This window comes from Xiphophorus couchianus, chromosome 5 (assembly GCF_001444195.1).
Source record: "Xiphophorus couchianus chromosome 5, X_couchianus-1.0, whole genome shotgun sequence".
Lineage (NCBI taxonomy): Eukaryota > Metazoa > Chordata > Actinopteri > Cyprinodontiformes > Poeciliidae > Xiphophorus > Xiphophorus couchianus.
This window is the reverse complement of record NC_040232.1, coordinates 10,410,203-10,425,599: the sequence shown is the minus strand read 5'-3', so window position 1 is coordinate 10,425,599 and position 15,397 is coordinate 10,410,203. Positions and strand designations below refer to the sequence as shown.

General features: G+C 40.1%; 1 protein-coding gene across 1 annotated transcript in view; it reads right to left on the bottom strand.

Annotated features, from left to right (window-relative positions):
• Positions 1-15,324, bottom strand: part of usp43a (ubiquitin specific peptidase 43a) — a 127,489-nt gene extending 112,165 nt beyond the window's left edge. The window contains exons 1-2 of the mRNA XM_028018045.1: positions 13,832-15,324; positions 13,106-13,722 (exon numbers count right to left, since the gene is read on the bottom strand). Of these exons, the coding sequence (XP_027873846.1) occupies positions 13,106-13,708 (603 nt within the window). The 5' untranslated portion in view covers positions 13,709-13,722; positions 13,832-15,324. The remainder of the gene's footprint in view (positions 1-13,105; positions 13,723-13,831) is intronic.
• Between the last annotated feature and the right edge of the window lie 73 nt (positions 15,325-15,397).

Sequence of the window (15,397 nt, the reverse complement as noted above, 5' to 3'; positions counted from 1 at the left end):
AATCAAACAAAGAAACAAAAGGTAAGTCCAAATAACTTCTGATAGAATTCAGTTACACATAATTGTAATGTGTAATTAATTGATTTACACGTTACAGTTATGTGTAAATCAAATCTGTTTAGCTTTGTTGGATAAACAGGCTGCTCAGTGACTCACAATGACACCTGACTCTAATGGAACCATTAACTCTACAGTCGATGGTTACTACGCTATCTCTTCTTCACCATCTCTGTGTGAGACTGACATGATTAGGCCTGTCACGATATCAAATTTTGCTGAACGATTAATTGTCTCAAAAAACTATTGCGATAGACGATAGTATTGTCTGAAGACCTTTTTACACTGATTTAATGGAAATGACGAAATAATGCATGCGATTTCTTGCCAAAGATGTATATCCTTTATTTTCAAAAGAACACTCAACACTGGTTGTACCAGGACTCGTCTGATGGCTGGGAGTTGCTCCAACACCCTCTCGATCATCTTCTGTTTAGTGCCCCATCGTGTGACAACATCCTGTGGAATATTGAAAAGGTTTTTATTAGAAAAACATATAGAATTATTATGTTACTCATTTAAGGCAAAGCTTCACCAGTGACGAGTAAAATATTACACCCCTTGTGCTGACAAGTAGAAATAACACCAAAATGGCTCTAGCAAAAGACATTAATACTATATTAGAACCATACTATTTTTTATTAGTTAATTTATTTCAACTTGTTTAAAGAAATGATACTAATTCTCCTTAACAATTTGTGTTGTTATATGTAAAATTATTGCCAGACAACGGTCTTAATTAGATTCTACAGGTCTACATGCTACAAAAATAAAAAATAAATAAACATGGCTCTGAATATTTTGAATAAATGAATTTAAAAACTCACCAGAATGAGATTGTGCTGAGGGAGATTAGCTTCATTCTGTGCCTTCCTCAGATCTCTCTTTTTAAAGAAGCTCAGGTTGAAAGTGTTGACCAAACTTTTACAGAGTCCTATGGCACGTGCTGTACGTTCTTTGTCACTGTCTAGACCATGGGAAACAGCAAGGTGGAGGTTGTGGCCAAAGCAGTTGAGCCATGGCCAGCCAAGATTTCTTATTGCAGCGACAATGTTAGGGCCATTGTCTGTTGTAATGCAGACCAGCTTGTCCTCATCCAGTCCCCAGTCTGCTAAAGCAGATTTCAGGTTTTCTCCCAGGGTGTTAGCAGTATGGTTATCTGGGACATACCTGGTCTCTAAACATTTAGAGTGCAGGGTCCAGTCAGCAGCTATATAGTGAATGGTCAAGCTCATATAAGGAGTCATATTTGAACTTGACCACATATCCGACGTAGCAGAGTAAAATGAAATGTCTTTTATCTCCTTCAGTATGTCCTCTTTAATACTGCTGTAAAGTTGTGGAATTGCCGTTTGTGATATGTATGTTTTTCCGGGGATTTCGTACCGTCTATCAAAAGTTTGCAACATTTTTCGAAATGCCGGCTTTTCAACAATATTAAATGGGAGCATCTCTTTAGCAATTAAGCGAACTACGCTGTCTGTGAGCGCGCACCACTTTGCGCCGTCCTTTTTGTATGCTTCCTGTCGATGAAATGTTTCAATGACGGTGGACTGTCGCGAACTTGAAGACGAAGACGGGCCACCGGTTGTACTTTTCCTCCTCAGCTGGAAAAACTTTACTGGATGGTTGTGCTTTAGGTGCACGTACAAGTTGGTTGTATTGCTACCCTTAGTTGCTACTATTTTATGACAAATGCGACATACCGGCTCGCAAAGGTTCAGCGGTTCGCCTCGGTCATTTGGTTTGAATCCAAAATACTCCCACACTGCGGCAGTTGCGTTCGGCTTTGAAACGAGTTCCATTTCGAGTCCCTCCTCCCCCAATATGAGATAGTGTTTCTTTACCTTGCTAACTCCTCACGGGGCTCTAAAGCTGCAGCAGTACAAAATGATGTGCGCGCTGACTACCTGACGTAATAGTCCCCTCCTCCTCCCTTCTCATTTTTCCCTTCCTAAAAAATGAGGAAGGGAGGGGTCAGTGGATAGCGCCGGAGTTGAGCCTACACATCCAGCGTCATCAATAGAAAGAGAAAAATACAAGCAGAGACGATATGGACGATAAATTAAATGACGTCGATAAGTTTTTTTTATCGTACGATTAATCGATTTACGGTTTATCGCGACAGGCCTAGACATGATCCAAACTCTGCTGTGGACCTCATTAAAAATCAGCACACCATACCTGCAGTATCCCAGGATCTAAATATAAACACTGAGGGGAGCCCCCTCCCAGCTTCGCATTCCTGCACCATTCTACCTGACAGAGAAGGCCTGTTAATGAGTTTCATCACCATGAGGGACGTGGGACAGATGGGAGAGAGGGATGCTGGAAAAATTACAAGGAGCGTTTTTCTGTCAAACTGACAACACAGCTGTGAAAAGCTTAGAAAGCAGGTTTATAAAGCTATCAACAAGGAAAAAGACCTGAAACTGCAACGGATCAGAGCGGATAAGAAACTACGAGGACCTTTATCTCAAAGGTGAGATAAAGAGGTTAGGACTTCGCTGAGGAGTGGAAGTGACTTTTGGACCGACTTCACTGTCACACACTTCTTTCCCAACTTTATCACTAACTGAAGTGTGTGTGTGTGTGTGTGTGTGTGTGTGTGTGTGTGTGTGTGTGTGTGTGTGTGTGTGTGTGTGTGTGTGTGTGTGTAGATCAAAGAGTGTGTAATTTTTGCTCATCACTTTGATATCAGTTTGCAAGAGAGTCAGTAAATGTACCACACAATCTCAAGGACACAAAGTTGAAACGACGTGATAACGGGGCCTCGCTAGTATTTTGTCACATTACTGATGGAACAACAAACTTTAATGCATTTATTGGGAGTTTTGTGACAGAACAGCCCATTACTTAATTGTTCAGTGGAAGGAAAAACGTGCTGTGCCTTTGTACTCAGTCTCCTATACTCTGATAACACTTAATATGATCCTGTGAAACCAATTGCCTTCAAAAGTCAATTAAGTAGTACCTCAATACAAGTGTTTCCTGGAGAATATTAGCAAACCAACAGTCTTGGAGAAAGTTGCTAATCTTCAATCAATCATCTGAAAATGGAACGAGCAGGTGCAAATGTAAACCTATCAAAACATGGCAGTCCACCAAAACTGAAGAGTTCAGTCAGCCTAAACTGACTGAAAAGCACTGAGTGGAGTGTGGAGAAGCATTGCGTTTCAGAACGGCCTAGTCAAAGCTTGTAAACAAAAAATTTGACACTGTGGCTAAACTTGACTTACTGATATTCACAGGTGATCTCCATCCCAATTAGCTGAACCTTAGCTATTTTTCAGCAAAGAAAGGCAGAAAACAGTTTCTATGTGCAAAGCTGATAAGACTTCCAAATCCTGCAACTTTACAAATCCTACACTTTCAAAGCTTTATTCATGAAAATCTGTGGAAAACTATCCATTCCTACAAATCCACTTCACAATAATGTGTTCAACCATGGTGTTCCATCACATTCAGCCCTAATAAAACGCATAGCAGGCATTATAAAGCCAACAATGACAGCTACTTTTTTGCTGCAGGGAAGAGAAATTGAGAATTCACGGAAATCCCCGCTTCCCATCTCGCAGCAAGAAGGACAGGGCAGTTAGACTCAACTTTGTTGTTTGGTTCCAGCAGAAAAAGGTTGACTGGCACATCTGCAGCTTCTCTTCCTCCTCAGCTGGATTTCTGTCATGAGACTGTACCTTTCAAAAATGCCATGCACCAAACTGACAGAGCAGGAGCCGGGGACATAATAATGGTCTCTCAGAAAGAGGCAGTGATAATTTTCCTTTTCTGTGTTTAATGCATTTTTAAAAATCGCTTAAAATAATTATTCTTTTTATATGTAGAGTAATTTTTTTTTTAATTCTATCAGAGGCAGTTAAGCAAAAGTCTAAATGAAAGTGTCATCTTGTGGAAAATGCATCAACACATAAGTGAACAACATGGAAATAGGAATAAAGAAGGGAAAAGGACAGCAGCTGAGACTCAGACCAGAGAGCGAAAAAGGACAGCAGGAGGGTTGAAATGTCAACTTCCTCCTGATACCTACACTCCTCAAAGACAAACTGCACTGAGGTTAGCAGGGATCTGAAGTGTTTGTTGGGTAAACACTTCTGAAGTAGTCAAGGAGAGGATAAAGGTGAGTGGAAGTCTGAGGCTTGAGCGAGCTCCGAGATAAATCTGAGAACTGCTGATCAGCCCACACCAGGAACTAAAGTCTCAAACATGATCTGTTGGAAGCAACATGTCTATTTTTTAGTCAACCTGTTCATTTAAACTTTTAGAAATTTTGCTTGTCAACAGTTTATCACTAGTTCACTGTACTTTCAGGAATGGAATGATACTCATTTTGAGGAATGAGTATCCGTTGCAGTACTAATCCCAAAGGGAACCAGCCACTCCCTTGGGGAGGAGTAGGGGTTTTTTTTATTGAACTACACAGCAAAACTATGTGAGAGTACAAAAGGTAAACAGCTGGGTTCAGTTATTAGAAACTTAATAAACTGGACCCAGTTTGGAATAGAGGAGCAGAGTAGCCTTGATTATCATTGTACAAAAAAAGAAACAAATATCAGAGCAAGGAGAGAAAGAAATGTTTGAAATCATTTCATACCAACATAAAATGAAAATATTTTGGGGCTTTGTGCCAGTTGGTAAGCAGATTTGAATAGAATTCAACAGCACAAACGTATAAAATAAAACTTCATTGTTTTTTGACACAAATATAAAAAATTTAAAAAAACATTTGAGGGAAAAAAGCTATTCAAGTAAAAATATCTATGTTGATTGATAATTTCTCTGTGGCAACAATAGTGCTTGGTAGTAGATCTATTACTGTTGGAAAGTTGTTCGTTTCTCTTTAAATTGGCTCATATTTGAAAAGAAAATGTTTGTGGGTTAAGCAGCAGAGTTTAGCATGTGAGCTTCACCACTCAAAACCTCACCAGATCCTCTGCCAACACCAAACTGTTGTGGTTTTGTACACTTCCACCATTCACTGCTGAGGTCCCAGTATGTTTTATAAATGAATTATTTTCCAATATGTCTTGTTTCTTCAAACTGCAATTATCTTAACCAATACTAAGTCAAGAAATATTTGACCAAGTACAAAATTTTCTATTTTCTGTGTTGAATTAAGCTGATCAGAGGACCTGAATTATTGAGTGTATATTTTTCTACATTTTTTTAATCGCAGACATGCTGATGTATTTATGCGACTTTTTTTGCACTAAAGACATGTTCAATTTGGGATACAACTATTTTTATTCCTCGCATAAACATGCACTCTCACTTTGTAGTTGCCAATGTTGGCTTTATTTTATAAGATTTTCCCTTATACACATTAATAAAGAAAATGCACTTCTTTGACTATGGAATTATCCATCCGCCAAAGTCTGACTCGTGTGTGAAAACGTTTTTTTCCCTCCCCGCCTACTTTGTTTGGCCTTGGATACTGTTGCCAGTGGGAGAGTCCTGGTTGACGTAATTAGTCAAGTTTTTGCCAACAAATTTAGTCGGAGGGAAAAGGTTATTTTGAGAGAAATGTTACTCCTCGGCACCAAGCATTTTATCAAAGCAAACATATGGGTTGAAGGCTGGATGCCAATATGTTTTTATTTCTGCAGACCACTGGATTCATGCTATACACATGAAGGCAACATTTGACCTCGATACACACATGAGCAAATCAGTAACCCGATCAGTTTGTTGACAGAAAACAAAAGACATAATTAATCTAACAATTTATTTGTTATCTACTTCTCATCTGAAAAGTGTAATAAAGCTTACAGATGCAGGACAGTGAGTTATCCTACAAACAGCACCAACAACAAAGAAAATAAAAGAATGAGCTAAAGATAAGAGATGATAAAAAGCAGAAACGTGCCTGGGTAGCCTCCACTGTTGGGGGCATGACCTTTCTGTGGTCTGCAGAGGCAGGGCTGCACCCTGCCAACATCCCCTGCATCCACAACCTGGTGTCTGCTTTGGAGTTTCACCTTTCAACCTTTACGTCACCTCTCACCATTAATCCCCCTCCCCACCCACGTTCTCCCCATGTCCATCCTCTTACTGGGTAAACATTGATGGATCAGAGACCTGGCAGGGCAGGAATTTACTATAAACATTCATCAAGAAAATGAGCTGCCTCTCTCCCTCCCCGAAAGAACTGCCTGCCAAACAGGCCTGAATGGATTCCTTAGTGGCAGACTGACTGATACTGACAAATTATGAAGCAGGATAACCTTTGGAGATTCACAGGTGTGGTTGGAAGCAGAACGGACTGAATCTCTCATTACCGGATGCTTTGCTTCATTCTTCTGCTGCCTGGTGCAGTCCGGTCATCTCTGCTGCTACAACAAACCAGCAGTTATGATCACTCACAACTGCTACTTCTGCCCTTCCTTTCCCTGTATTCATATATCTGAGTCTTTTCATGGAGCACCACCAAGGTCCTCTTAAGTCTTATTTTTAGAGATGAACCAAGAAACCTGTCTGGTGACTGGAATCGACCAACCTTGCACTTGTCTAATCCTGATTAATAATCAGCTGGTTGGAAACTAAGGTTATAACCCTTTTCCCAATCAGTGAACAACTATAAAGCACTATCAGTGCAATTTGGTGTAAAAGTTTGGACTACAGGACCAAGACCCAGCCTTTCAGGCCAGCAGACAGGCAATATACCTAATCTATGGCAGCAGGTCGGCTTTTCCTTCTGGCTATAAACCAAGCAAGAAGGTCTTAGATTCAAATCCCAACCAACATGGACTTTGCATATTCTCCTTGTCCATGCATGGCTTCTCTCCATGTAATCCAGCTTCTTCTCATGATCCAAAACCATGACTATTAGGCTAATCTAAATAACCTTTTGAATGCATTGGTTGTTTGTCCTGTGATGGACTGCCCCCTGACCAAAGCGTATCCCATCTCCAATCAGATCAGTACCAGTCCACAGGAAAATTATAACCTATTGCCTTTCAGCACTACGACATGCTACTTTTCCCCCATCTTTTCGTCCCACTTTAACTCTTCTTCTGCAGCCATTGTCCCAGGGAGCTTTGGATTCACCTCAGGAACAGCGGGGAACATCTCACACATTCCTCATGGCAAATTGTTGGAGTACATGTTAAAAATCAGACACGGTCCACAGTCGAACCACTTTGAAAATCCTCCAACCTACTCTGTCTAACTCAGAGGTTCCAGAGGACAGGATTCTGCAGCTGATGGGTCCAAAAGAAGAGGGGATGAAATGTGTCAGAAATGATCGCCTCTGAATGTTTTACAGACTGACGGAAGGTTCTTTGGGCTCTGCTGAGACACAGAAATTGATTCTTTGAGGATTCACAGCCGAGCCTGTAAATTCACTGCTGGGTAGACAACTAACAGCGCAGGGAGCTGCAGCTTTCCCATGTTCCAAAACATGGATGAGCACACTGTTTTATCACTTCAGTGACTGAGCCTGAAGGAGGCTCTTACGCTGCGATAATGTTCCAGCAGGGCAGAATATTTCAGGATTGATTTATTCCCTTACATAAATTAGAACAAGAAGAACAACCTGATCGGTCTCATGTTGGAGAGCTCAGCGAAGCAGCACAGACACACTCCTCCTCATGTTTCTATATTATCTGTTCCCACAGCACGGATGTGAGACTGAGACAGGGACATCTCAACGTCATGCTGCTGTCCACCAGCATACGGCGGCTCTTTTATCTTAAATACAAGAGGTCTAATTTCTGTGCAATAGGCAAGAAGTGCTGTCCTGTTCCCTGAGGCAACAAAAACACGTGTAACAAAGAACGAAATTTACATGCAGAACCGTTAAGCTTCATAATATGAACTCTGCTGAAGTCTTAAAACGAACTCGGCCTCCCATCTGCTGTGCTGAAAAAGTGCAACAATCAAAGCGAAATTAGAGGCAGCAGGGTCGAGCATTTCTGTGCAGCTCAGCATGGAGACTCCAGGTGGTGTATATCCTAACTGCTTTATGGGTCTACAATGTATACACTGTCAGCACTTAGAGTGAGAACGGGCACGGACCTCAAAAAGAGAACAGGAACTAACATGGTGAAGCTATTTCACTGCACTTCATCACTGTCATCCGAGCCAGGACAAGAGGCAAGTGGCTTCATCTTTTTCTGATTGGACGTCTCTGGTGCTAAGAGCAAAATCCTACTATGAAACAAAAATGAAGTACAGTTTTTAGATGAAGTTGTTGCATATTAAGCTAATACAAGAAACTAAATATTATAAAGCAGACATCTGAAAACAACAAATAATCTCTGCCCTGTAAAATGTAATCAAAAGGGAACCCAATTTAATCATACACTAGGGAACAACATGCAATTATTTCCCTGATTATAGAAAAAATTGTAAACAAATTAAATAGGAAAATAATCTAAATGTTTATATTCCACAGTAGAAATCACTATGTTATTGCTCAGTCCAGGATTAATGCAGATCCAACAATCATCGTTGGATTTGAGGCTGCAAACTAATAAGCAGCGATGCACCAATCAATCGGCCAAAGATCAAAATCAAACTTTTCCTTTAATAAGCTAAAGATGTCAGATATAGAAAAAACTGTTCTCTTTTCCCCATTTAATAAATGAATCCAAACTACAAACTCCACTTTTAACCATGCTGTTTATTGATGCACTAGCGGTCCGAACCCACTGTGGATTCAAAAGCACTTCATTTTGGACTAGATTCAAAATCCCGCTTTGATGCATTCATTAGAATAGTATGACAATCTTTTTCATTTCTGTTGAATTCAAAACGTACCCTTGTATCAGGGAACCTGCAGTACATTTGTTTCTTTCATGTTTAAAGTAGAATTTAATTGTGCTGTGAACACAGCTGAGTCTTCACAGTACATGTTAGAATTGATCAACAATGGAATCAGCAGGTCAGACCTGAAAGATGGGTGAGGCCATCTTTAATAAAATCAGATCAAATACATGAATGCTTTACACTGATGATGACAACCAACGACTCATTTAGCCAATCAGATCAATCCCTGATAAGAAGAATGGCAGTGGCTCAAAAGTTAAAAATATAAGATTTTCCTTTAAATGCTTCAAAATTTTAGAAAGAGAAATCAATATCCATTATGAATATATTCAAACATCAGCAATTGTGCTATATTTAACAAAGAAATTGATGATGAATGCTCCAATCCCAATGTCAAATAAGAAAAAAGAAAAAGACAAAAACATGATTTTTATTAAAAATAAAGGGGTTCCTCCCAGACTAAACGTGTGTCTGTTTGGTTACGAGCAATGTCACCCTTACTATGCTCGTCTCGTTCTGTCCCACCTTCTGGCTGAACACCAGAACACCATTATTGCCTTCCCAGCAGGGGGCCTCCCTCCTTTTCCAGACTGAATACACTTGCCACAGTAAACATCCCTCTACAGTTCCACTGAGAAACAGGAAAATATACACCATTCACTGCTGTAGCAATGGGACATTTAAAGAAGAGAAGGTGAGTAAAGGACTTCCCCTTCAAAATTGGGAGGCAAATGTGAGATATAATCTGAAAAATAAAACTGGTTTTGCTCACATGCCTGCATATAGTTACCTAAATTTGTGGGATTTACAGCTATTTTTGTGTGTGAGCAACAAGAACAGAGTCATTATCTTCAAATTTGCTGCTGTATTTAACGGAGTTTAATGAATGTGTGAACTCCAAGTCTGCTATGGAGTAAAAGTCACTCAATGTTTGTAGTTATATTTATTGTTTAAGTGACAGAAAAAAGGAATTGTCATAAAAGCAAATTCGCAGTGTTGTACCTAAAATGTTTCATGGCAACATTTGAATTAGTAAGTAAAAAGCTTGCCCAAAGGATTTTTAAGATTTGCATCGAACATGTGTTTGATGCAGATGACTTATTTGTAAAAATAAATAAATAAATAGAAAGCCATGAAAACCTTTTCTTCCACTTCACAACTTGTGCTGGTCACATAAAAAGTCTGAGATTCTAACATAAACAAATTGCAATTGCAAGCATTCAATACAAGCATTCAAGCACTTTTGCAATACACAAATCTAAACAAAAATTAAATCTTAAAGAGATTTCATTTTTACTTAGACAACATTGAGAAAAATGTTGAATCACTGATCTCAACATTGTCTGTATTCACCTCCCTCATACTTTAACCTCTGTGTAGTTCCTAATCATTAAGCCAACTGGTTCACCGAGTCACCATCTCTTCTTGGACACCTGCGGCTGATGAAGCCATTTATCATGTAAAGACCTTAATGTAGAGTAGTCACCCATCTACAACAGATTGTTTATCTTAGATACAGATCCTTGTCTGCTGTTATCACTTAGGAAAGTCCAGGAATGCAGTCAAACCATTCAGAGGACTGGAACAGGTAGGTAAAACAAAGATACTCCAGGCAGAGTAGAGTCGGTAAACAGATGGAATGTGCACACAAAACTACTACTAATTGAACAGGTATAAAGGATTTAAAGCCAGGTTCAAAAACAGAGAGGCACTGAGTCATCTAAACCACAATCAGTAATCTTCACACCTTACATTTCTCTGATAACTGTGCAACTTACAAACCTCGTCAATGATCAAAATCTTCTAGACAAACAGCTACATACATACCTGTCAGGCTGGTAAGGCACTGAGCTACAAACAGGGCTGTATCAACAGGTTTCATCCGTTTTTTTCTCTCTCTCTCTGAATGGAACTAGATTCAGACGTGGAGAAACTGTGTTTACAATCCAAGCTAGGATTTTGCAGAATCTTCTCTCTATGGATCCTAATGTCATGGCTCTGTTCAATACGCACATTTCATTTTAGTGGAGCTGCTAAGATCAGTCCACAGACAGGACAACTCAAGACAACTCCAGTATGTTTCGAGAAACACAGAGATCCCTATAAGCTGCAGGCTTAATGCATTTCAGATAGATTTACAAAAGTAACTCCAAGTCATAGTTGTACTATTCTGTACCTTGCATTTATAGCTTGGGATTTAACCCTATGACACTGTCAAATGTAGACTGGTTAAAATAGACCCAGAAATGCTCAGCCCAAATTACACTACATGATTTTAAGTGCATATAATCAAGCAAATATCACCAAAAATATATTTAATATGTTTAGGAAGAGATTTTCAGCCATCCTTCCAATCAACATATGATCTAAAATGTTTGGACAGATTCTTGGAATTTAAAGTGTATATTTTCTTTCAATTAAAAAATTAAGATGAAAAAATGAGTAATTTTACAAAAAAGCTACAAAAAAGTTACATGATAATTAGGATTGAACAGTTATTGTAATTCATAAGGGAGAAGTGAGAATTTGTTAACAGTTCAATCTTTAGAAATACAAAGAGCTGAGAGTCAAAGCTAAATCTCTAATGTCTGCATTCCTAAATTAAACCAAAGCAGAGGAAAGACAAAATAACATAATTTTTGTCCATTCAGCTTTTGTCAAATAAATTGATTGTCTACATAGTTTTTGTCATGATAAAACATGATGAACAAAAAGTAAGGATAACTTCAATACAAAAATTGGGCAATAAACATACAGAAATCAAAGACTTTCTTAAGGTGTGTGTGTGTGGGGGGGGGGGGGGGGTTATTTTATTTTGCTTGCTAAATGTGGATACCAATTTCTATATCAGTCTATACAAGATGCTTTCTTGTTTTGTTCTTCTGGTTAAGAAAAAAGTATACCTAGGAACAGCTAGGAAGTTAGGACTTTGAATCAAATAATTTTTTCCAGTCTCTTTAAACTCTACTGCAAAATCAGGGCAGCGATTTGGCCATGCTTTCAAAGGACACCAGCTGATAACTTTATCACATACAATGATGAGCATGTTTCCGTTGCTAAGAAAGTGGCCCTTTTCTTTTCATTAAAGCAACAAACTAAATCTTCAATAAAAATAAACTTACTACAGACAGTTGGTCAACATGGTCAGTATTTCTATTTGTTTTGATTAGTATGTTGTAAAACATTTATTTACGATAAAATTGACCAAACAAAAACAAGCTTCTGCATGTACAGGCCAGATACATTGCATCAGGCATTTACAGTAACTCCTTTATTTATTTTTCACTTTTTATTTTTACACTTTTAAAGAAATGACTCTTTCAGGAAAGTTTATTTGTATTCTTTCTGGAGGCAGGAAAATGCTTAAACCAAACATGGGGAGTCTGCATAGATTTCAGGACATTTTGGCAACAATAAGACACTAAGTAGCCTTTTGTGAACATGACCAGGGCAATCTAACGTACTATGAAACAGATTGCTTTAAACTCCATGTGAACTGGATGTCCAAAGGTATTTAAAGAATTAAAAAATGACAGAGGCCCACTTGGCATATTCCCACTCCTCCCTTCTTTCTGTTTTAAAAAATATAACAATGTTATTTCCACGTTTCCTTTTGTCCGCTTAGTGTCCATTAAACTTCAAATGTAGACTTAAGTTACAAATGACTGAGATGAAACTATAAACAATGTCAAGGAAAAAGTGTTCTGTTTTACAACTGTTTCAGGAAAATCTCTAACCTAACTAGAGGTTTTCAGACGTGGGAGTGTCTCAGACAGGACATTTTTGAAACATATAGGACAATCTTCTTACGTGCTGCAAAATTGTGTCTATTTGGTAGTGGGCATTGTAGTGACATCTCACATTTGCATATTTTACAAAATAGATAAGAATTTTATACACAACAAATTACATTGCTGTGCCTGTTGTGTTGTCATCAACCAAACTACCAACAAAGGACAATGAGAAGTTTGTTCTTTTAGTAAAATCTTCAGACTTAAGAGAAAATGTGTAGTGGAAACCCTATGTCATTAAACATGTTGTTCTGTTCTAAGTTTACATTTGTAAGTGAGGGTAAAAATACACCCCAGAATAACGTCTTATCTTTTCGTTGTAACAGTTTTGTGGTTTTGTTTACCCAGCAGTGTCTCATTTTAGCTAGCTCCACCTCCATCTAATTTTAAACTTGTTGGAGGAAAACAAAACTCAAAACAAATTTCCGGGCCCTTCCACAGACAAAACACTTATTAGCAGCCCCTGTTCTCACCTTGAACTCTCCAGACATCTGCGGGGTGTAGTCCAGCGTCCACAGCGCTCGAACCAGCGACGCCAGCTGCTCGGTTACTTCACCCTCGGAGCTCCGCGCCTCATCCGCCCTCACCTCACCGTTCGCCCTCCCGCTGCTAATATCCGACTTGTACTGCCCCAGCCCGAGGTATTCGGCCAGCAGGTCCGTGTTGCTGAGACACTGGACCACGGCATTCATGAAGCAGGTGTTCCCGTGGTTCTTCAGTCCCAACACGCCGGGAGTCTTGTCGCCGTAGCACCACGACAGCCTCTCCTTCACCGAGCCGTGATAGGAGGACACCGCGGAGCCCCTCTTCGCGGCTCCCTCCCTGGAGGTCTGCGAGAAATCGCAGCCGCCCGAGGCGCTCCGCACGAAGCCGCCGTCGTCCTCCTCCGCGTCCGGCGGCTCTGCGTCGCCCAAGTGCGCTAAAGTGCCCAAAGTTTTCAGGATCCTTCCCATGAAATTCCCAAAAGAACGCAGCGATTTCCTCCTGACGAACTTTCCACTTCTGTATTTCTGCTCCTTCGACGATTTGGATTTCATCGACTGTTTTCTTGTGTTGCTCTCCTTGCGGCTGTCCATGGCTCATGCAGTCGCTGAACGGGACCGAGAGAAAATGAAAGAAGATTGAGAACAGGAGTGCACCTGTCTGCCAGGCTGTCCACCCCTCCTCCTCAGCTTTACTTCCCCCTCCACTCCACACACCTTACGGCTCAGCAGCCACCGGCTCGGTGCCAATAAGGCACATGATCACTGACATGATCCCCCAGACATCTTATCACATTTCGATGGGTCACGATCTCCGCACCGAGCAGAGCGGCTTGTCTTCCCGCACAGCGCAGCTCCAGTGAGCTGCACTTCCTCATGGACGGCTCTCCGTGATGAATGAGCGTCTGGCGGTCTTTGACTCGCCTTACCCCGCTGTTATCCCTCTCTCCTAGTCTGCTCATGGACCCGCAGGGAGCTATTTGAAGGTTTCATTCTTATGGTCACTCTTAGGACAAAGAGCTTGATCACACACTTTGGCCAGAACTAAAACATGAATGAGTTGCTCCAATGAACTGCTGAGTTTACCTTCAACTTTAAACGTTTGTAAAACACTGGGAAGAAGGAAGTTGACTAGATTAGGTATCAAAGCTCTATAGCCTTAAGCTGCCCCCTGTAGGATCAATTACATCATAGCCTGCCTTGATTTTCCAAAAAGTAGTGGAGAAACCACCAATGACCTGTCTTGGTTGAATCTATCTTTCAGCGTCAGAGGAACAACATCAAAACTACTTCTGAATTACCGTAGTCCAAATTGGCCTGGCCTAAAAAAAAAGCCTCCTTAGTGCAACTGAGTCCCCCAGCAGATAACAAGTTATTTATCCCCAGCTGATGCAATCTTAAACAACCATGTGGAAAGATGCATTCCGTGGTTGTGTAGAAGATGTTAATCTGTAGGGTCAAATTATTGTTATGAAGCATGAAAACATCCGAGGAGATTGCACAAATTATAACACTCAGTTAACTGTCTAACACATTATTAAAAAGCCAAAGAAGTGGGGAGCCATCGAGTTTGAGTATGAAATGTGGTTGGAAAACCCCCCCTGAATGACCATGATTAAGTAAACTCTTGGTGATGTCAAACAGTGAAAGAAAGCATCTCCACACACGCAATGTGAAAAGAACTCAAGAGATTAGGACTCAATGGCTGTGTAGACATAACAAAGCCATTGGTCAGTCAGGCTAACTGGAAAAAATAGTTTCAATTTGCATGAGAGTATAAAGATTGAACTCTAGAGCGATGTAAGAAGGTCTTGTGATCTGATGGCCGCATCAGTATTAGAAGAGAGGCAGATGATGTGATGCACCAATCATACCAAGTGCCTGTGGGGCAGCGCTATAATCTGGGGTTGCTGCAAGTGGTCAGGTCCAGGTTCAGCAACATCATAATGTTGACTACCTGAATATACTGAATGATCAAGTTAGTCCATCAATGGATTGTTTCTTCGCTGATGACATGGGGGATATACCATGTATGGGGATATAACAAGATGACAATGCCAAGCTTCATCAGGCTGAAATTATTAATGACCATCAGACATTTTGGATTGATGATAACAGAGTTTAGACCTTATCTAGGTCTACACTTGTGACATTCCAGAAGTGCATTGAAACACTACCATGGCAAATGTGTGCTATAAACATAGTTAAAGGCGGACCAATAAAATATAAGAGTGTGTGACCTATTTTGGGTCAGGTAGTCTATAGGTGATAAATGACGCTAAA